The sequence below is a fragment of the Patiria miniata genome, unplaced genomic scaffold (assembly GCF_015706575.1).
Source record: "Patiria miniata isolate m_02_andy unplaced genomic scaffold, ASM1570657v1 HiC_scaffold_6, whole genome shotgun sequence".
Taxonomy (NCBI): domain Eukaryota; kingdom Metazoa; phylum Echinodermata; class Asteroidea; order Valvatida; family Asterinidae; genus Patiria; species Patiria miniata.
The window spans coordinates 8,522,693-8,546,162 of record NW_024037073.1 but is presented as its reverse complement, the minus strand read 5'-3'; the positions used below and the strand labels follow the sequence as shown (position 1 = coordinate 8,546,162).

The window sequence follows — 23,470 nt, the reverse complement described above, 5'->3', positions numbered from 1 at the left end:
AAAGCAAATTCATTTTTTGTACATGTACATGTACTTGCTGCACATGCGCAGTGCGAGACATCCACTAGTCTTTGCATGTTGGCGACATTTACCAAAATACCGGTACTCTAGCACTACAGTGGCATAAAATGTCTGAAATTTCTATTAAATGAGTTTTCCCAAACTTATACCCCGTAAATATACTCAAAAAAGTTTCCAATAAAACTCACCATATATTCTACCGGGCTTCAGTTTTTTCAAAAAAAAAATATTTGCTGCTTTTTTTCCCCATGAAAATTGACTGTGAATCACATTACATATGGAGCAAATCAATAATTGTGAATAGAAAAAAAAATGTAGCTCCCTATTTATCACCTGGACGGGAACACTGACATTGCTGGCTTCACTTTCCAGGCATGCAACTGGGAATTTAGGAAAAGACAAGGAAATTCCAAACCACACATGACTTTGTACAGTGTTTGTCAATTTGTAATGGTATTCATGAGAAGTAAAAAACAAGGAAATCAGCGGATCCGAGGAAAAGTTGCATGCCTGACTTTCATAGGTCTCACTTATTCCTAAAACTCAGATTCTTAAGGAAAACAAATAAATATCGTAATCAACGAAAATCACTGCTTGTGAATAGACTACGTCATTTGAATACAGAGCATCAATAGACCCATTGAAAAAAAAAAGAATTAGAGTAAGAAAAGACTGATTATGTCATGCGGCGTTTAAGCTTTATTATTAAAGGAACAAAGGCTGATGGCGTCAGGTGGGATATCAGGCCACAATAGACAAACTAAGTGGCAGGCACAAACATACGCGAGTGTTAGCTGAATTAATTAATGAGATATAAGCACTGTAAACGAACCTTACGGACACTACACATTCCGACAGAAGGTTCTGACTTTTAGTATGCATTGATAAAAGTCTGCGAAGCTGCTTGCATGAATTTAATGAAATAACTACATATGTGTACATGTATGTTTTGGTACACTGTACAATTTTAGTTCATTTGCTTAAGAGGTCACCAATGGTCGAAATTTTCTTCCTCACCTCCTGGCGTACTGTGTACAAACCAATGGGGGTCTTGACCAATATTGACCCAAGTAATAAGCAGGCTGACAATGCATGTTACCATAGGAGGGTTAAGATTTTCATTAGATTTTCTTTTAATAAATAATTTTTAATATTTTTGAACATCTACCAGTACATACATGCACCTAATTTATTCTGAACACACATATTTTCCTTTTGACAATAACGAGTGGTATTGGACATTGAAAGAACCACAAAATCAAAATCATCATCACTCTAAATTAGTATAGAAACAACAAAAGATGCTTGAATATAAATAATGAATTTTTTTCCTGTTGAATATGGCCATTTGTCAATGAAACAAAAATTCAATTTACATCCTGATCTGGAGGGCCAAACCAAAACAGATTAAAAGAGGAAGTTGATTGAACCAGACAAATCTAACCATTCAAAACATCAATCAGAACCAGCCATGTTTGGAAAGTAACTATTGTATTAAATAATAATAGACATCTCCAGCGCCTTTAGTGCCTAATAGTTGGTACATATACGTGCGCTATATAAGACTCCGGTATTATTATTATTAAAGAGAGTATGTAATAACATACACACACTCTGCTTCGACAAAAATGGGGGGGGGGGGGAAGTCAATTTTGTCAAATGCAACGTCCTATTCCTTTGCACAATGAAGAATGCACTTAAACATTTCAAAATTTGACGGAGCACATCTGGTTTTGTTTGGACAAATATGGGTCTTTAATTCACCCCCGTGTTTGCAACTATGACATGATGCCCCCCTCCCCCCTTTTTTTAATAGAGTATTAGTGAACATGATTGAATGCGCTGATCTATTTCACAGCTTATATACAGTACAACATTTGCAAACATAAAAAAAATCATAAAATTGCCAAATTATTAAGAAATACCTATCTTGACTGTAAGTGAATAATCGTCTCATGTGTCCTGTGAAATTATGGCACCTGGTGTGCTGTCATTTTCAGGAAAAGTGGAATTTTTCTATCAATTTTTAACAATGGTCTGCCGACTATCTTTGGAAAATATTGCCCCAAATTTACCAAATTTTGTTAGTCCACAATTTGTATGCAATTGGTTACACATCCGTGAACAGGTGCAAGCCAGCTGGTCTGGTTCCCTGACCTGATAATTCCCTGATATCTATAAATTGCTCAGTTTTGTCTGAAACAGAGTCAGGGAACCAGACTACAAGAACAATTTCTTTTTTTGTTTCTCTAAGATCTATGAACACAAAAATTGAACAGGTCAGTGTTCAAATTTTGCTGTAAACTACATTGTACAAACACCAAAATCCATCCGTTTCTGAAAATAAGCGGTACAGCAAAAGCAAATGTTGCCGGGTTTTTACGCCTAACTGCACAGACTTACACTTATCACTGCACACCCTTACACGCATCACTGCACAGAGCCTCTGCGCATTAGTGGCAGTAGTGGCTCTGCACTGCAGGTCTTATGCCTAGCAGCTGCCCATCACAGACAAAATTCCACGGCTGACCACAGTATTTCGAAGTGCGGCTATAGCCGCCAGCCAGCGTCAAGGGGTTAACTTGCCCCAGCCTAAACTGGCAATCGATCGGATTTGCGTGTGCCTTCACTAGTTGAAAATTGACAACGAGCGTACATTTATTGAAATAATATAAGGAAGTGGTAGCGTAAAGGCTGATATTTGATTCATTGAAATCCTAACTACCTCTAAGGGTGTGTGAAAATGTTTATAAGTGGAGGATTCTGGACATTTAGGGCTGAAGAAGACATCTGGGCTAATTGTTCCCATCGAAACTCTCAAATCATACACAAAAGTGGCTTTAGACTAAAGAGTGACAAACAAAACCATGCAACATACAAGTCTTTCATGACATCTCCTCGGGACCGCTCACATTTTTTTGAATATCTGAATAAAAACGCAATTCGGATATTTGGTTGATGATCAAATATTCGAATAGTAGTTATATTCAGCACAGCCTTAAAGGGAATATACATCATTGGCTTTTGCTATAATTTTCAGAAATGAACTATTTGAGGGATTAGTATAATAGATCAAATATTGTTACACTGACATGTTTGAAGTTTTGTGTTCGAAAATGCTGGAAAAACCAAGAAAAACAAAACTGTTCAAGTAGTCTGGTTCCCTGACTCCACTAAATATAAAATGGATCAATTTACAACTGCCGGAAAATTGTAAGTTAAGGGTGCCAGTCTAACTGGCCTGCACCCGTTCATGAACATGTAACCAAAAGCAAACTAAATTTGGACTGAATTAATGGTAAATTTGGAGCAGTAGTTGAAAAATAGTTAGGTTTTTCCAACGGTGGTCGGCCGACCATCGCTGGAAATTTTTACAGAAATACCATTTTCTTGAAAACGACTTCACACCAGGTGCCATAATTTTACAGGATGCTTTAGACTGTCATTTACCAACATCCTTTTAAGGTATTTCGTAAAAACGTGGTAGTTTTATTTTTCGAAGTTTGCAAATGTTGTATATTCCCTTTAATAGGGTTGGCTTTGCACATGATTGTATCTGGAAAAATCTATGGAATTGCCAGATAAGGCAAAAATAAATCATTGACCAAAATGCCCGGTACAATTGACGTTTCCATGACGTCAAAAAGTTTAGCATGCACGGGAAATCGTACGACGTCATAGAATCCTATCAGGAAATTCCATGATTTTTGCATGACTTTCTACGAAAAGATGACATACATGTATTCAATGCATTTCAATTGTGATGATATATTATTCTCCATACATCTACATGTACTCATCTTGTCCATACATGTATACAGCATAACATTTCTAAACAAAATATGCTGGATCTGACATTTTTTTCTAAATGAGTTTCCATACTGGGTGTGTACATTTTAAGAGATGTTTTATCATCGCTATAAAGTATATATGCCTGTACCTTCTGGTTGGTTGGCGTATGGTATGTGAACCAGTCATATTCCATACAAAATACTTTTCAATAAAAAATGTTGTGGTTGATACCACCATAAGGCAAAAACCACTTCCTGCTGTACCTTTCAGTATGAGGACCTTACACACAAAAAGTGACATTATGATAAAGTAAATGATTTAGTCTTTTCAACTGAAAATTGATATTAATTTTGTGCAACAGTTATGAATTTGTAAAAGCTTATGTCTGATTGTGAAAATAAACTTCGATGTTGGCAAAACAAAACCTGCGTAGCGTTAAGTTTTTAGAAAATGTTTTCCATATCTAGTGAGATATTTACAGTCCTTCTGATTTGAGGCGTGCGATCACACCCCCACACCATTGCACACCTAAAAGCTTCCCGAGAAGTGTGAATGATTGCACGCCTGAATTTCCCTAGGTCACAGAATCACACACCTAGAAAATCACACACCTAGAAAAAACACACGCCTAGAAAAATCCAGGTGTGCCTTTTTCCACACGCCTGTGATTTTCAAATCAGAAGGACTGTATTTATTCAAAGGATTACATTGCAGAGTACGTAAAACAGAGTCTGAACATGGACTATATATAGTCAAAGCAGAGGTGATCAGTCAAAATACGTCCAAAACTTCTGGTGGATTGTGCCTGATAACTTCCAAACAGAACTATTTTGTGGATGGATGCCGGATTATTATTCTCACAAAAAGCTCCATGCTGACTTTGACTATTTTATCGACCGTGTATTGGAAAAAAGTGCTCATTTACAGAGTTTAGTGTTAATTATTAATGAAAGTGATTATCACTGTACACTCACGACACCCCCTTGAACTGAGAAATCATTTTGCACGCAATTGTAAAAAAGCTGCTGCCCCCTGACAGATTGTCTGAACTACAGGGTGGATAAAAAAAAACCGAAACCGAGATATTATTGCTAATTAGAACAGAAGTAGGGTACATGTGAATCAAAGGGAGATATCCTCTGTTAGGGTTGAATCTCCTCTTAGACCGTGGGCCAGAAATCCTATCTCGCCTATAAAATGAAGTCCGTTAAAAATTTTTGGTGGCAAGAAAAAAATGCTTGTTCTTTGTCAATTCGAGGGTGCTGAATTCAATTCTTCCTGTTGCCGAGCTGACAAGTTGCACGTTTAGTCACAATCGCCGTCCAAAGTTTGACCCCCCCCCCCAATAAAAATCTATTAGGGGCCCCTAGCGACCGATGGCAGTATCCATCCCCTTAAAGTTCTCAGAAACGGCTACTCCGATTTAAATGCAGATCGTCACCCACTTAGAATATTTAATGATCATTAAATCTACACACTTGTAGGTTCATAAACAAGGTGGTTTCTTAATCACATGTACTTTAATTATGCAAAAACAATGCTCATATATGTTTTATTGCAAATTGGCACAGAAGGCATACATGAAACTGACTTTTCCATATAAGGCATGACTGACTTTTTCTATAATTGTATACGACTGCATTATATAACTAACCTAAAACAATTGTTATATTGATGCCAAGGAAAAATATCATATTAATGGTTTTATTGTTGTGATCATTAAATATGAAATTATGCACAAAATAACGCTTTGTCCATATTCAGTGTTTTTTATGCCAATAGTTTGTTCAAGGTATCACTGGATTTTTGCATGTGAGGCTGAAAGTATTGAATTGCATGTACATTTATGTCATTAATCCAAAATGAACCGTCTCCAATTTAACATAATCACATAATTACATAATTATGGTAATTAATTGTGCAATTTTGCAACAAATTGAATTAAAACAGCACCAACTTTTGTTCTTAAATGTTTATGAAAGGAAAAACTATTTGGAGAAGACCGACTTATTTCATTTACCTAAAGAGGCAAACAATAAATGGTAATTAATTCTCAAACTATCAACGATTAACGCTAAGTTGACCACAGTCAACACTTTGTACCACCCAAATTTTTTTTTCAAGATATCACCGAGTTTTTCATAACATATGAAGTTCAAAGACTTAGGCCTATTTGCAGATTACCGAATTATGTCATTTACCTAAAGTAGAGTATTTGATTCCAACAATGTCCTAATTGGAAAGTTTTTACTTTGTGGTAATTAATTAATAAATAAGCAACAAATAAATCTTTGGCCATACTCAATTTTTTTTTCTAAAAAAAATTCTTCAAGGTATCACTGAATTTGCCATTAACACAAAAATGAACTGTCTAGAACTGGAACTTCCATAATTCCAAATACATGTATGTCATAATTATTGTAATAAAGTATGCAATTATGCAATGATGGATTGTCAAGGCATTACATGTATTGAGTTTTTCACTTAAGTGTGGAGCTGTTGCGCCCGTCTCAAGCATCAACTTGGGTCGACAGAAGGTGGAGCTGGAAGAACTATTTGTAGATGAGGAATTGTCATAAGCCTAAAAATATACTGTTGAAAACTGGAATTTGCTGTACAATACAAACCAAAGAAATATTCTTCCTGAAAGGCATCATGGCGAATCACGTTTCTGCTGTCTACACCAGGCCAAAAAAAAAGCTATGCATATTTACAAGTACATGTACATGTAGAATGAGCAAACACATAAATATGGCTGATGATGAATACATGTATGTAAACTTTTCCGTACTACGTGAAGTCCCTGTGTCTATTCATCGTCTTCAATGTCACTTTCTTCGTCATCGCTGGACAGGCATTCGATGTCTTCAGTAGTGGTGTTCTCACAATCACTGCAACGACACAAGTCTGTACACGGCAAGTCGCCTGCCACACAAGAACAAATTCATGACTTGCAATGTCCCTTCTTGCATTTACAAGAAATGTTTTGGAGGATAGTTGCATGCATATTAAGTTATCTAATTTACATGAATATAATGTGATGGCATGCCCATAGAAAATGTATTTTTTTTTAAGTATCCTAGTATTTCCTACAATTAAAGGCACTTTATCCTACAATTAAGGGCACTATTACTGTGATCTGACTTTAGTCACACACTTAATAATTTTCCATAAAATAGGAAAATATTATCACCTTGCACATTGACTAGCTGCCATGCTCTAAATCAACAGAAAATATTCCAAACGTCTAGCCACTTTTTATGATAAAGAAGGTTCTGCATTAATTTTTTTTTTTGGGGGGGGGGAGGAGGAGTAACACAACATTGGTGATAGCTTCAATGTCTTACCTTGATGTAATTCTTGTGGCATGATCTGTGATACCGGACTTCGATTGCCACCATGTCTTGATCTTGAATATCAAGAAGGATGGATTCATCATTGAGTAGTTCAGCAGCCTTGATAAGTTGTCCACCTGAAAAATATAGTGAAAAAGAAATCTGGTTCAAAGTGGTTTCAACAATTATGTGGAAATGTCTTTCCATTTATATGACATTATGGTGATGTCACACTTTATATACATGTACATGTAATTATGACTGTACCTTTTTCATATTCACAGTTTGTGAGTGGCTCTTTTTTCCGCGGTCCATATGGCGGCTGGATCCATTTGCTCTTCTTGCATATGATGCACTCCACTGGTAGAACATGCCTGGTCCTTTGCTCTTTCTCTCCTGTGCGTCTTCTCTTGCGGGGGATTACCACATCTCCTGCGCCATCACCTCCTTCACTAGTTGAGCTCTTCTCCATCCTCAGTTTCGCTCGCTTTATTTTTGATACATTGCAGAATCTGTTGAAATGAGAACGAGACAGATGAAATATTTGGCAATGAAATGGCTGATTGGATTTAAACAATAGAGATCCGAAAGTTTCAGTTCAAAGTACGTTTGTAATCAAATCATACTTCTTGTAGAAGTAGAATTAATTTTTTCCCCTTCGTAATCGATATCCCTTATGTCCGTGGCTCTTAAAAAGAAAAATACAGAATGTCCAAAACCAACCTGTCTATAGTCTGGCTCTTACAGCCATGGAGTATTACAAGAACCAGACAATGCTATAAAGACTAACGACAGAGGTTGACAATTACGTTACAGCTGCTGTAACGATAGCCGGTGTGAAACAAATAAGTGAAAGATTCCCAAATCTGGCCATCACTAATTTTTCCCTTCAGTGACCTATCAGCCATTAGAAAGTGAAAATCTGTCCTAAAAACTTGGCAGGGAAAATATTGAATTATTTACTGAGAACACAATTACAAATTTTAAGACAAGTTTCAAATGTTCTGACTGTAAAGGGTGACAAGTGATGGCCAAATATGGTTATCTTTCCCCCAAAATACTCAATCATTGTCAGAACTCGGATTGTCATGTTTGTCCAATCCTATTTTATTTTCAATGTACTAATAGCAAACACAACCTATTTATTTGCTTTAAAAAATGACTTCAGTTACGTATTAAATTAGTATAAATAGCCCCCCCCCCCCCACTGCACTACGATGATAACAATTAACATTCGACACGTTTGGAATTGGAAACTTACATCTGCCAATGCCGGTGCACTTGGTAGCCATACTCGGCCTTTGGTCGTTCGTTTTTCGCTATATCTTTGCTTTTTTGGGCAACTCCTCTCTCCTTTCCATCCAATTCTTGTCATTGCTGACAACAAGTTACAAACTTCTTCCAGCTCGTCTCTGAAAATGGTGAAATTTCACCGCTTTCTTCGCCAACGCACGTCCTGCCGACGGGCGCCGCCATGTTCCTCCTGACGTCCTCGTCCCCGGGAAAATTAACGCGATTTTCTAAATCACCTACGAAGCGCCGATTCGAGGTTGCAGCATACCGCCCTCAATCGGCGTTCAAAAAAACATCGCCGACGCGACGGGAAAGTGGCAATTTTCTACCTTTATTTTCACATTAGTTTGCTGGGTTTTCTGCCGGCAACATCAAAAATATTAATCAGTGTCACAAAAGGAGTCCATTAGGAAAGAAAAAAAGTTGCCACCAAAAACTCCGAACGATTCTGCACGCTACGATTTCTGGCCCACGGTCTATCTTTAAAATGACACCCTGATCATGTCCTTACATTCACGGTTGACTGAGCAGTGACCAATTTTATGAAAGGGTCTATTTAGAGAATTGCGCCACTTTTCATTGTGAAATCTCTTTTTCCCCACCTGCCTTGATTGGCGAACATAGCCGTTCACTCCGTGACAAATGACAACACAAACCACAATTGAAAAGTGGGGCAAGCCTGTGAATAGACCTTCATAAAATTGGTCACTGCTCAGTCAACCGTGAATGTAATGACATGACCAGGGTGTCATTTTAAAGAGGAGATTCAACCCTAACAGAGGATATCTCCCTTTGATTCACATGTGCCCAACTTCTGTTCCAATTATCAATAATATCTCGGTTTCGTGTTTTTTTTATCCACCCTGTATAGCTACAGGGCCTTCATTAGCTTTTCTGGTAAAGGAGTAAATATATTTTCTTGTTTTCTGTATTGGCCTTCCTGAGACAATCAATCAAGGTGTATTTGGCTTTCACTAATAATGGCCACTTGAGGTGTTCCCCCCCCCCCCCATTTTGCTATTGCAATCGGGATCTCGACAGTAGCATTTAATTATATTTACACGCGACAGCGGTCTTCATCCAACTGAAGCTATGGGAATGCAACTTCCCACGATGTCCGATACGTCCCATAACTACATGTTGAAGAGCCTACAGGTTCAGACAAGCTTATAGGCTTCCGAATATGCCCAGATATGGTATATGTTTTTTTTCTGTGGGAGAAAATGCATAAGTCTAGTTGCCTGTGCACCATTTTGTTCATTGACACTGAACAATCGTACTGTTTCCCTCCACCATGAGTCGGAACGACAATGGAGGGACCAGGAACAAGTCTAAATCAACCTCATGCTAGCCGGCAGACAGAGGCCGTCCACGATTGGTCAGTCGATATTGTATCGCTCACATGGTTTCTCACATAATAACGACGGAGCAAGAATACCGACCGAGTGCTGTTCTTCGAAAATCGGAGATAATGCCAAGGCGCGACAAACATGTTTTAGCGTTGAAACACGACCAGCAGTAAAATTCCAAAACATTTTTGAAGTCCAACAGTGAACTGAGAAACAATTTGAATATTACAGACAAATGAACAGTTTCTATGCGTTTTTAAGAACTAAACTCCAATGTCGTTTCGTATTTTGCCTTTCAAACGCGTAAAATACGGCAATAGACCATTATCATGTTGTGGCCATTTGGATTTTTCCCATTCAAATAAATGTAACCAAAGCGAGGTTGGAAGAAAAAATAGTCTGGTTCCTTTTGGCACAAATTTTTTTTATAATTCAGAACTGTTATTGGATACAGGGAACATGACTGAAATGGTGACATGACAAAGGTCTATACACACCCTTGGCTCCAAGAAGGTGGAGACAAAATGGCGGTTATGTTAGGTGTGTTACTATTTTGGGGTTTTAATTTCTTTTCCATTCTCATACTTACAAGTCCAACGGGTAGAAGAAGAAGACCAGATACTTCCCTATTGAAATAAACAGGAAGAAATACGTTTATTGATTCTGAGAAGACAAAGTCAAAATAGCCCTTTTTTTCCCAAAAGTAAATTCGATGCTTAAAAATGGCTTAATGACTTATAAGGAAAAAGACCAATCTTTTGTATAGTCACAATGACCACAGCACTTTTCAAATGAGATCAATTTTACATTTTCAGCCTATATTACAACTTGACTCCAGATGACCTTTGACCTTGGTATGTGATTGGTGGATCGTTGATCACGTCATTGAATTATTTGTCCCATCGCAGGTATGGGGAGCACGCGGTGCGCAACGCACAGTGCAAGAAGTTCTATTTGCACGGTGAATAGAACTTCCATTACAAGGTTTCAGTGCTGTGACACGAATCTATTTCACAAAAAGTGGACGTTTTGCGAGACTGAAACACTATTTGCTCTCCCAACAGAAGATGAAATACCAGAACTTGTAGGTGATGCTGACACTGCTAACACACAGAAGCAAATAAAACATGCTGCCAAACGACTAGACAAATTTGCAAAACATACAGGAACATCTGTTGAAGCATTATACTGATTCACAACTGAACAACTTCTTGTCGCAATTTTACTCGGGACTGAGAAGAGAAAACGCGGCACACTATAGCAAATGACGAGGATTTATTCAGGTGTTGTATAAAACAAATACTGCATGTTTCGTACTCGTGCAATGGTAAGAATAATTTCATTCAGTGAATTCGCCTCGTGAAATGGAACATTTCATCTGTCACCTCATGACATTATTCTTACCATTGCACTCATGAACATTCATTATTTGTGATGTGATCAAGCTACATGAGTCGTTTGTCGACCCTGGTCAAAACAATTTTGATTACAGATTTGAAAAGAGCACAATATCAGCATTACTGCTGTGAAAACCGCATGCTGGTACCATCTTTAGTTAAAAAATTATGGAAGTTGGAACACCGAGATGTGATGAAGTGATGTGATGAAGTGGCCCTATTTTGGCCTGTATCTCCAAATAAAAATTCCCGACAAACGACTCATTTAGCTTGATCGCATCACATTTGTATATCTCACCTTTGTAATCAGACAATTTGACGTCTTTGAATTCCCCATTCAGTCCGACAGCAGTTCCAGAGAAGTCTGGGGCTGGTTTGGTGATCTGGCATTTTCCAGCCGACATGGTGATTAATGATGTATGGCGTGGTTAACTGTGAAAAAGGCAATGACAGGATAGCGTTTGACACGTCTCTCTTAGACTCATATTTTCTAAAGGCATGCCTTCAACAGGCCAGCCAACTCTCACGCATTGGGTGTGAGACTCACGCATTTCAGGTTATTCTCACCATCGATCCTACACACGAGGATGAACAACTCAGCCAAACTCCTGGCTAGACGCGTGATAACGACCCATACATGTGGCAATTACCATGAATACTTTTCAACTAAGACCCAGACAGCTTAACCACTTCACTGCGCGTGGTGGCTTTCAATTTTGCAGAGCTCTGCGCTTGATCTGGTGTCGAATTCTGTCAAGCCAGTTAATTATATTTTTGAATATTCATGATCCTGTTTTTGAGATTTATTATTGAATTATGGTAAGTGATAACTACATAACCATGTTAACGTCAAGCACAATATCTTTAACTTGAAATATACTATGAAATATCGCATTTGTATCATCGGTTTGGGACCACATCCCTCTAAAACTTTTCGATGAAAGATTAATTAAAAGCAAGATTTGGGTAAACGGTGTTATCCTTAAAAATGGTGTCACATTTGACGTTTATTTCCCGGGTAAATACTTCATCTGTGATTTAAAAAAAAAAATACCATCTGTTATATCATGAAGTATTTATTTTGTATCAATTTTGGAACAAAATTTTTGATGTCATGCGAAAAACCGACAAAATGGCACACCAGGAACATTCGCGATAAACATGCCAACGGGTATTAAGGCTGTTATCATGCATTCAACCAATTAAGGTACTGGTTAGTCCATTAAGTGATTTTTGTACTAGAGCTCAGAAGTTACAGTCATTCATCCATCATGTGTAGGATCCGTGTTCTCACGCTCTCACGCCCACATGGGTTTTCTCACGCTAAAAAAACCCAAAAAATAGTTGACTTCAAAATCGAAAAGATGTTTATATGGTCAGAAACTCTCTAAGATCGCACCACAGAGTGTCTAGAATCAAACATTTTTCGGGGCCCTTAACTAACCCCCACAGGGTATTCTCTAGGCACCCTGCCAAATGCAACAAAATGCAGTGCCAGCCTTGGTACCACGTACCTACCCTGCCAAATGCAACGGAATGCAGGCATGGAATGCATGCAGATCAGGACACTGCTAAATGCAACAACTTGCAACAATTTCTTACAATTGGTGCATCCTGTTGCATTTGGCAGGGTTAGGGTTAAACGGGGCCCTGAAAACCCCCCATGCCAGTTTAGGGCTTTGCAACTCCATCGCAAACTTCTCACTCTCGGCTCTTACTCAAAGTTGGCACCCCAGCTTGAAAAATTCCAATAGGGACCGATCATATGACGTCAAAGTAACATGTGACCATCCATTTTCCTCATCATAGGCCACCATTGCAGTAGGCAAGCATTCAGTTGTCATAATCTTGCCGACCCAGCACTTGGTGTTGGCTCCACGTTTCCCTCACAGTGTTTGCCATCCATCACTGCTTTGAAGGCTTGCCTTCTACCTACTGTGGGAGGCGCTGTATATCTTTGCTTCCTACAATGGCGACGCTGACTTTCCAGTATCCAGACGTAGCCCAGGTCACGTGAGTCAGATAGAGAGCCCTTTACATTTTCTTGGTTTAAGAGAATGTTTGTCGGCTCACTTCGCTGCCGTTCTACTGCAGCCGTGGTGCAAGTGACTTGAGTCTTGAGTGGTGAAATTCTTATTGGGCTATTCAGCTATACTAGGATGGTGCAGAAGTGTAGAGATAGGTGGCCACCAAACAGTGCAGGACGACAAGAACGATGAACTGAGGGTGCGTTAAAAACATACTACTTGTGATGAGCTAGAGGAGACGTGAGCCTACAGGAAGCCTCATTCCTCTGATAGCTGGTAGGGCGGCGTCCTGGAAACTGGTTATGGAAGGTGACAGCACAGCAGCTGTTGGTAGCTGGTTCCATAATCGGATGGATCGTGGATAGAAGGAGTGTTTGTACGGGTTTATAGATGCATCTGGTAATGGTGAACTTCAACTTGTGGTCATGTCTTCCTATAAATAGTGCTGGTTGAATGATGGGTGGGAACTGTTGGACTTCAAAAATGTTTTGAAATTTTACCGCTGGTCGTGTTTCAAAGCTAAAACATGTTTGTCGCGCCTTGGGATCATCCCCGATTTTCAAAGATCAGCACTCGGTCGGTATTCTTGCCCCGTTGTTATTATGTGAGAAAGCATGTGAGCGATACAATATCGACTGACCGATCGTGGACGGCCTCTGTCTGCCGGCTAGCATGAGGTTGATTTAGACTTGTTCCTGGTCCCTCCATTGTCATTCTGACTTACGGTGGCGGGAATAAGTACGATCGTTCAGTGTCAATGAACAAAATGGTGCACAGGCAACTGGACTTATGCATTTTCTTCCACAGAAAAAAATATATACCATATCTGGGCATATTTGGAAGCCTATAAGGTTGTCTGAACCTGTAGGCTCTTCAACATGTATTTATGGGCAGATCGGACATCGTGGGAAGTTGCATTCCCATAGCTTCAGTTGGATGAAGACCGCCGTCGCGTGTAAATATAATTAAATGCTACTGTCGAGATCCCGATTGCAATAGCAAAATGGGGGGGGGGGGGAACACCTCAAGTGGCCATTATTAGTGAAAGCCAAATACACCTTGATTGATTGTCTCAGGAAGTCCAATACAGAAAACAAGAAAATATATTTACTCCTTTACCAGAAAAGCTAATGAAAGCCCTGTAGCTATACAGGGTGGAAAAAAAAAAAAAAACCAAGATTTCCATATACGAAGTTCACTCAACACCCCGTGTACAAACCCTATGAGATTGGACTGAAATATTCTAAGTGTTTTCTAAGAAAATGCTTGTATTTTCTCACTGCTCAAAATGACTTTGATGACATGAAATTGCTATCTGCCTTCTGGGGGCTTGTTAATGTTAAGGAAAGAATTCCATATGAGCCCTACGTACGCCACTACTTCCCTGCAATGACTTATCAGCCATTAGAAAGCGGTAACATGTCATGACATGTCCTAAAAAGTTAAATTTAGCAGGGTTAATAATATTGAAGCATGTAGTGTGAAAACAGAAATTTTCAGACCAGTCGCATAGGGTTTGTACACAGGGTGTCAAGTGACGTCCATATATATGGAACTCTCCGAAAATGATGAACCATGAAGATTCAGCCTACAATTGCAGTGAAAAGGAGGCATTACTGACAGCTGATCAAGTTGTGATCGTTGGCCAGAGTGTACAATGGTTTGTGTACAAACAAAATGTGTGTACAAAGGAATGGCAATGCGAGGTCGATTACCATGCACAGCGCATGCACCAGTCAAACTTGCCAACTGGTGCTGAAGCGCACACCCAATGACTGTTTGATGCACTACTGCTGCAGTAACTATGAGGCTTGTCACAGTATAACATCTTTGGACAGACGCTTGAGCGAGCTGACCAACATGAGTATCTCGGAGTTACTATCTCTCATGATCTCCGATTGGACAACCACTGCAATGGTTGCAGTTACAACTGTATGTTAACCAGTCCATGATGAATCTTATAAAACATGGTTAGTTTTGAGGCCAGGCGTCTAGTGTGGAGTTGCTCCCAACCTTATCTGCTATACAAGCCAGTCACAGATGTCATTCTCCGTAAGTCACTAAAGACAAATCGTGCAGCCACCCGATGAACTTGTTCGAGGCGGTTGACTGTACTGATCATGGTATACGGGTTTCAAGCTTCCGAAGCGTATTCTAGCTGAGGGCGTAATACTACTACTACTACTGCCTGGTAAGCTCTTGCCTTGACATTTTGAGTACAAGGAGACAGGGTACGGCAAAGCATTTCCAGAGTGCGACTAGCCTTCTGCCTGATCTTATTGCAGTGGTTGTCCAATCGGAGATCATGAGAGATAGTAACTCCGAGATACTCATGTTGGTCAGCTCGCTCAAGCGTCTGTCCAAAGATGTTATACTGTGACAAGCCTCATAGTTACTGCAGCAGTAGTGCATCAAACAGTCATTGGGTGTGCGCTTCAGCACCAGTTGGCAAGTTTGACTGGTGCATGCGCTGTGCATGGTAATCGACCTCGCATTGCCATTCCTTTGTACACACATTTTGTTTGTACACAAACCATTGTGCACTCTGGCCAACGATCACAACTTGATCAGCTGTCAGTAATGCCTCCTTTTCACTGCAATTGTAGGCTGAATCTTCATGGTTCATCATTTTCGGAGAGTTCCATATATATGGACGTCACTTGACACCCTGTGTACAAACCCTATGCGACTGGTCTGAAAATTTCTGTTTTCACACTACATGCTTCAATATTATTAACCCTGCTAAATTTAACTTTTTAGGACATGTCATGACATGTTACCGCTTTCTAATGGCTGATAAGTCATTGCAGGGAAGTAGTGGCGTACGTAGGGCTCATATGGAATTCTTTCCTTAACATTAACAAGCCCCCAGAAGGCAGATAGCAATTTCATGTCATCAAAGTCATTTTGAGCAGTGAGAAAATACAAGCATTTTCTTAGAAAACACTTAGAATATTTCAGTCCAATCTCATAGGGTTTGTACACGGGGTGTTGAGTGAACTTCGTATATGGAAATCTTTCCGCACAAAATACCGGCAACATTACGTGCCGACGAAGGGCTCATGTCGAGTCGAGTCCATGACGGTGACCGGTATTATGGACGGTCCTGCAGACACGTGGACGCGCATCATTTTCCTTCCTCATTCTCGCGAACAATCTCCTTATTTTGTGGGGAAACAGTCATGGCCATTAAAATATACATACAGCAGAAAATATAGCTAAAATCCTGAATAAATACACCTACCTTTTACTGCGTCGGTAACTGTTGTTTGAAATGACGACTGACTGTCAATGTCAACGAGACGCGGTACGGTGCCGGTGACTGTATTTTATGATTTTATGTAACTTTAGCTTTACAATGAAAATCTGATGCGGCATTTACGTGCATAATACATAACGCAACGCTTTGTAATCGTGCAGTGTCCAGTCTAGTTGATCAGCACGTGCGGTGACCATTCTTACCTATTTATAATAATGGAATATACCTTCTAGGATTTTTATACCGGAAAAAGAAGTAGTTCATGACATTTTATTGATTAATAATTAATATTTTATTTTAGCACGGTATTTACATGAGATAATTTGCAGTTTAAGTTCATTAAATTGGAAATTAATAACTAAACGAGAATCGTCTACTTTTACAAGAGGTAAAATTGGACTGTTGCGTTTTGGGTCGACAGAGGGCGCCATTAATACGCAGCAGCGCCAGAAAAGTCTAGAAGGTGGCGGTATGTGGGCCACACGGTGCTGATCGACCCTCCGGTGGCGCCAGAACTTTTTTTTTTTAAAGGAATTTAAAGTTCCCATCCCTCCCCACGATAGGCTAATGCGCGCTTTGGGCCACAGATCAGAGATCTTCCCCCTGAACCCATACTCTGGGTAACATCCTATAAAAAAAATAATAAAGCACTGAATGAAGTTTCATTCTTTTAACTTCATAATTATTAATGCTCATCCCCAGTATCGGGACTTGTGTACAAAAAAAAGAGACCCGGACCACTTTTTCTTATCCGAGTCCAGTTTCTGGCAGAATTATTTGTTGATACGCGTTTCAACAAATACTGTGGGGTATTTTTTTCTGCATGCACGATCTTATATTTGGTTTAAATATACACACTTGGCATCACCACGTCCGTGACAGGAATCCTGAAGTCCTTTTTTTTCGGTGGAAGAATGTCATATTTATTATACTGCCTTGTCCAGACAGCCTAGATACTCCCTTCCTTTTAGCAGCTTGGCGACCCAGCCATACATCTGGTGTATCTTCCGCGAGGCTGTGAGGAGAACCCCTCCCTCGTACGTGAGCATCAGCAGCTTGATGCCAACAAAAACCCTTCATGATGCGATTAATTTACCATAGTCAGTGCATGGTCGACTCTGACAGCAAAGAATGTTATGTGTCTCTCTTTGACCATGAACTTAATAGAAGCTGCAGGCTCTTAGGTACATGGTCCAAAGACGGGAACAAGCTCGGCATACTTGCAGCTTATCTGCAGTTTAAATTTTCGTAGACGTCGCGTCCCGCGCAGATCCAGCATATGCAGTCCCCGTACGCTAGGCCATGGTCACGGTGCTGCAGGCCTCGGAAGGCTTCTTCAGCCTCCCGGTGGCTATCCAGACAAGACAGCCTTCTTCTGTCCTCAATGGCTACATCAGTCAGTGTGCCAGCAACAAGCCTTTGCCCCAACACATCGATGGCAGAAGTATCCCGCCCCTCGTTCTCACATTCAACCCTGCGGCGGCGGCAAGAAACTAGGTGCGGCAACAACAACAACGACGACGAATCGGACGACAACCAGCAGCAGCAACAGCAACAACAGCAACAACAACAGCAACAACAACTTGACAACAACAACAACAACAACACGGTCAGCAAGGCCATCAGTGCACCGTGGCGAAAAGGCTGTGCGGAAGTCAGTAGTTCTGCGAGTGGCCGCGACGGACACTGGACCCTCACATCCGGGTCGGGGAGGCCTTCCGGTCCTCTGCAGTGGGTCTCCTCCAGCGAAATGGGTGCATCCCTGAGTGAAGTGTCACGCACAGCTTGCTTTGCAGGCACTCTGTCATCCATGCGTGCCATGTGACCCATCAGGAGCTGCAGTCTGCTCTGTCTGATCCGGGTTGTCAGTGATGTAGGAGTTGCCGGACCGGCTGCGTACCTCCTCGTTTGTGACAGGATGAAACCATCTGATCTTCAGTATGGAACGTATAGGCATTTCCGATGGAATGCATCCATGGTTGAGCAGCTAGCAGCAGACAGGGTTCACTAGAATAGAGAAGAACTGGGATGACCGTAGCTTCGAAGAGGCGGAGCTTAGTTGCTGTACTGATGACGGTGATTTGCCAAACTCGTTTGAAACGGCCGAAAGTACTTTAATTGAGCCACACCGATCCGTCTCCTTACCTATGGTTTAATATAATTCTTGTATAATTTGAATAAGTTTGAGATTGAGGCTAGCACGTACGATGTCCGATAGGGTAGGCGGCAGTCAGGTCGATGAAGATGCTCCAAACTTCCGTTGGAAGGCAAATTCAGGATCGTTCACTAGATGGGCGATTTGGTCGGCTGTTAATCTGCCTTTGCGGAAGCCAGCTCGTTAATTCTTGAAGGTGGCTCTTTAACTTCATTGATTCTGGCAAAGATGACTCTTTCCATCATACTGAGGAGGGAGATGGGCGGTAACTGCTGGGGTCATAGGCAAGCTTCCTGGGCTTGAGAATGGCTATAACTGTTCTTTGCCTCCAGAAGAAGAGAAGCCGAAGGATAAAATATATCAGCATTAGGCCTAATCCCGGTATCCAAATTAAACGTCATGTTTTGGGTCATATCTGTACTTTTTGGGCCAGCCAAAAGGCCAATGGATCGACATTTCGTTGGAACTAATTAGATAACTTATGGATGAACAAAAATAAAAGGATTCTGACAAGAAGATTTCCCACAGTAACGCAGCCTCTCGTGCCGGAAGAACGTAACTTCTACTGTACAGGGCGAGTAAAACAAAATCTTAGTCCCCTTGGATTAGTTCTTGTCTCCCACAAGTTGTGTCCGTGTCCTCATGTCTGCAACAGCTGTGCGGACCATCCGGGCTTCGCCTCAAATATGCATTGCTCTGAATGGCAGACAGAATGATGGAAGGTCGAGCAGCAGGACAGTGAAAACGTGAACTTTGTCTGCAATTTAGATTCAAGTTCAATAAATGTAGTTCCATTTATTTCAAATCCTGTTCTGTTGTTCCTTTTATTTCCTTCATTGTCCAGAGGCCAATTGTTGCTACTGTGTTGATAGCAAGAGGCCTATCTGAACATTGTGTTGGTAGTGTTTTCGGGTAGTCACAAAGAAAGGTGTGTAGGCCTAGGCTACTCATGCATGGCTGAATATCAGTGAACATTTTACTGAACGTGGCCAATACCCAGACCGATTGTTGGCTGAAAAATAACCCTGGTAACTTTTCTAGGTTTGTGGGAGACAAGAACTAACCCAAAGGGACATTTGTTTTTACTCACCCTGTACAAGATTTGGAAGACAGACGGTATGTGGATGAGTGGAGACGGAAAATCCTATGGAGTGGTTTAAGTTACAGAGGAGAGAGTAATGGAAAGACAGATACCCATTTAGTCGGACCAAGTCATTTACAATATTTCTGGCAATAATGAATTTATTTCAGCGAAGTTTTGCATTTTCCTATGTGATTTTGACATTACAAGTCATTGAAAATGCCTAACTACTAAAGTCTTTATACATCATCAAGATTGTTGCATTTCGTCTTTTGCAAATCGAATTTCTTTTACATTACTTTAAAGAAAATATTGTCTTAAGTGACAAAAGTACTGACGAGTAGGTTTAAAACCTGATGGTTGGTGCTACGTGCATTGCGTTGTTCTGGCTACTTGTGGCATTGCTAATGGACCGATCCAGTAAGCACCGCCCCATGGTGTTCAGACCAATCACAGCCGTGATTTAGGTCCGACGTGCGTGCACAAAAGTCCGACATGCGTACGCGTGCACGCGCGTATGATGCGCGCGGCAGGAAAATGCAGTGTGGCATTGGAGAGGAGCAAGTGTCAATAGAGCGCTTGCAGACGCGTTCGATAATCGACGCGCGAAGGCGCGCGACGCCATGTTGTGGGACAAGCGCATATCTATCCATGCACATTTTGTTCCACAACATGGCGTCGCGCACCTTCGCGCGTCAATTATCGAACGCGTCTGCAAGCGGTCTATTTGCCCAGTGCGCAGTGGGCGGGGCTTACTGGATCGGTCCATTCTCTACATGTGAACAATTAACATAAACATGCATAATATTAACATGCAAACCCCGTGTTTATGTCTTTTGCCGGAACCCGTCTTAAATACACCCAAAATCCAACACTCTGTTGATATTGGAAAGCAGCCTTTGACAGATTTAGAGAAGAAGGAAGGTGAAAAAAAGTCAATGAATTGAAATGTTGTTTCATATTTTATCACTACCAATTACTCTATCCTGGTGAATGTTTCACTGGTATTTCCCCTTTTTCCGCAAGCATAAAGCATTTACTGTAACACAAACTAATTATAAAACCTTTCACCATTTTCGAAATGCCATTTTCGATACACCACAAACGAATGGAATTAATTTAAAAGTGTAATGAAAGTTGTATTTGTTTGGTTTTTGTACCAAGTTTGTTAAGGCTGTGAGCTGATTTACTTGGAATGCCTACATTGAAGCATTACCGATCAGACCAAATGATTCCAAGATAACAAATCTTAGTGCTTCACCTTGAAAGTTTGAAAGTTAATTCAACGGGAGCTGCTAATAAATTAGTTAGTATAGCTGTTAACAAATGTTAATAGCTGTTAATAAAATGTTAATAGCTGTTAATAAATGTAAATAGCTGTTAACAAATGTTAATAGCTGTTTAACAAATGTTAATAGCGGTTAGCAAATGTTAATAGCGGTTAACAAATGTTACTAGCTGTTAACAAATGTTAATAGCTGTTTGTAAATTGTCACTTAAATATCTCTCCTTACCCAAATGACAAAATAAAGCACTAAAATGTGACATGAAACACGGGAATTATAACAATGTGCAAAACTAAGCCCTCAAAATATATTTTAACAAGATTAGGTCAAACTGTTACTACTTATAATATTTACATTACACTGATTTCAAGTTATGATGTTCACATTTGGTCAACAAATCATAAATATAATTATGGTTGCACGCAAGCCAATAGAATTGACGTCTGTACTGAATTATTAAAAAAATAAGTATGTACCATGTACAAAAATGACCAGTTGTAAATGAAAACTAGTAGAAATATAACTATTAGTATATTAAGCATATTTTACCCCAAACCTAAATTCTTACTGCTCAATTTAACAGTGTCAACTGCATTGTGAAAATTAAATACACATTATTAATTTGCATATCTGATCATCCATAGCCTTTAGAAAATGGAATCCTTAACATATTTTTTTTACCATGTACAAAAAATGACCACAATAAAGAAAGAAGAGTGAGATTCTGGTGAAAAAACTGAAACTACTGATGAAATGAATATTCTTTGTATAACAATTAAACCAACATTTCTTATAGATGATGTCACATGTAACACAAACATTTTAGTTTGCACATCATTTTTGCAAAACACCTTAAAGGCAGAGTAGATCATTTGCAGCTATCCATAAAGTAAATTAAAAAAGCTAAATTAGTTTGCACTAAACTCCCTGTGAAACTATTCATTCTGACATGCTGTCATTTTAAAGAAAACAATAAAAAGAAGGTCCTTTCCAAAGATGAGTCAAGTGACGCATTTTTGGAAATTTCCGTTACTATTTGGTTTGGAATTGCATGGGTGCGCGCAAGCGTTGTCATGCTACACACGATCGAGCGCACGGTTGCTATTATTCGTCGGTTCAGTGCATGGCATTGCATAGCTGCAATCGGCTGAATAAGAACGTATTCCAGATTGTTTTCTCGGAATATACAGCATTCACAGAGCTAAAACTTCATCAGGTTAGTTGTTAAGCACCCGTCTTTAGATTTTAAGCACTTTTGTCCTTTCTAACAAACAGATGCTAAAATGACAAATGCTCTTCTCTATCTTTAAGAAAATGACAACACAGTGATTACCATTGCATGATACGTGTTTGACAGGCGACATTTGTACCCCCAAAAGAACAAAATTTCAGCTGACTACTAAATTTTTAGGACTATTTAATGGGAATATTTAAAAGAAGAGAATTAATTGCTCCAAAATTATCTGTTTCAGATCACCATGTATATACATGTAAAAATTAAATGATTTACTAAATCACTAAATATTTCAAAGTAACTATTTCAGTTTTAATAAAGCTGTTTTTTTTTAAGCAAAGTTAAAATATATGAAACAAGTCTATTTTAATGTAAAAAGTTCAGTAGTGAGGAAGAATATATTTTATTTAGCATAGTGAGAACATATTTAAAAAAACATGATAAACATCTCTATATATGATTTTTCCTTCAACAAGAATGTTTCAGATGCGTTCCTGGTGCTTTCTTCGAGTTTCATTTCCAAAATAGATTCCATTCGTTAGTTGCTATTTTTTTTCTAACAATACAAAAGTTTTTTCACTTTTGAATGAGGTATCGGCCGAAAAAATGGCAGGAGGTCAGAAATTGAATGATTACTTAACAGTTTTGAATAATTGCCTGCCAGACAATAATTCGGTTCTTGCGTGGTAGGCTGGTTCCCGCCCCACAATCAGTATCAATAATGTACGGGAGACAGTCTGCTCGCAAATCAGATCTGTTTGAGCCCAGATTAAAAAACTTTTTTTTTGGTTGGAATAAAACAAAAGTCAAGCATTTATTACAACCACTTTGGGCCAGGATTATTTTTGCCGAAAATTTAGATTTTCGCAAACGGCAAACTTTTCCAGCCAACTTCTGATATACAGCCAAACGCCACAAATGCTGATTCGCAAGAGGCATTTCAACAGTATTTGTACGATATTTCTTGCCGAAACCTCATATGTTTCAATACTCCGGGTGTGCACCGGAGCGTAAATTGTACAACAATAGGCCGTGCACAACGGCCAATTCAAGATCAACACACGGTCTGCTTCCACTGACTTGTATGAGTTTGTTTATGGTGTAAATCGAGGACAAACACGTGCAACATCATTGGTGCAACGAGGACAGGAACCAAATCGAGGACGAGCTCGATTAGAGAAAAAGTGTACAAAACCAATGAGAGCTGTTGCCAAAAAGTTAGAGTACAAACAAGGGAAAAG

At 39.7% G+C, this 23,470-nt stretch overlaps 2 protein-coding genes across 2 annotated transcripts in view; both read right to left on the bottom strand.

Moving 5' to 3' along the window:
- The window catches only part of LOC119742636 (peroxiredoxin-1-like), a 35,871-nt gene extending 19,188 nt beyond the window's left edge, over nt 1-16,683 (bottom strand). The window contains exons 1-3 of the mRNA XM_038218769.1: nt 16,459-16,683; nt 11,486-11,619; nt 10,380-10,416 (exon numbers count right to left, since the gene is read on the bottom strand). Coding sequence (XP_038074697.1) covers nt 10,380-10,416; nt 11,486-11,591 — 143 coding nt within the window. The 5' untranslated portion in view covers nt 11,592-11,619; nt 16,459-16,683. The remainder of the gene's footprint in view (nt 1-10,379; nt 10,417-11,485; nt 11,620-16,458) is intronic.
- On the bottom strand, nt 5,236-8,915 carry LOC119742637. Its single transcript, XM_038218770.1, has 4 exons — nt 8,410-8,915; nt 7,416-7,660; nt 7,161-7,285; nt 5,236-6,738 (listed from the first exon to the last, which is right to left on the bottom strand). The coding sequence occupies exons 2-4, from the start codon at nt 7,618-7,620 to the stop codon at nt 6,604-6,606; spliced, it is 465 nt and encodes a 154-aa protein (XP_038074698.1). The 5' UTR covers nt 7,621-7,660; nt 8,410-8,915; the 3' UTR covers nt 5,236-6,603.
- Nucleotides 16,684-23,470: the final 6,787 nt, after the last annotated feature.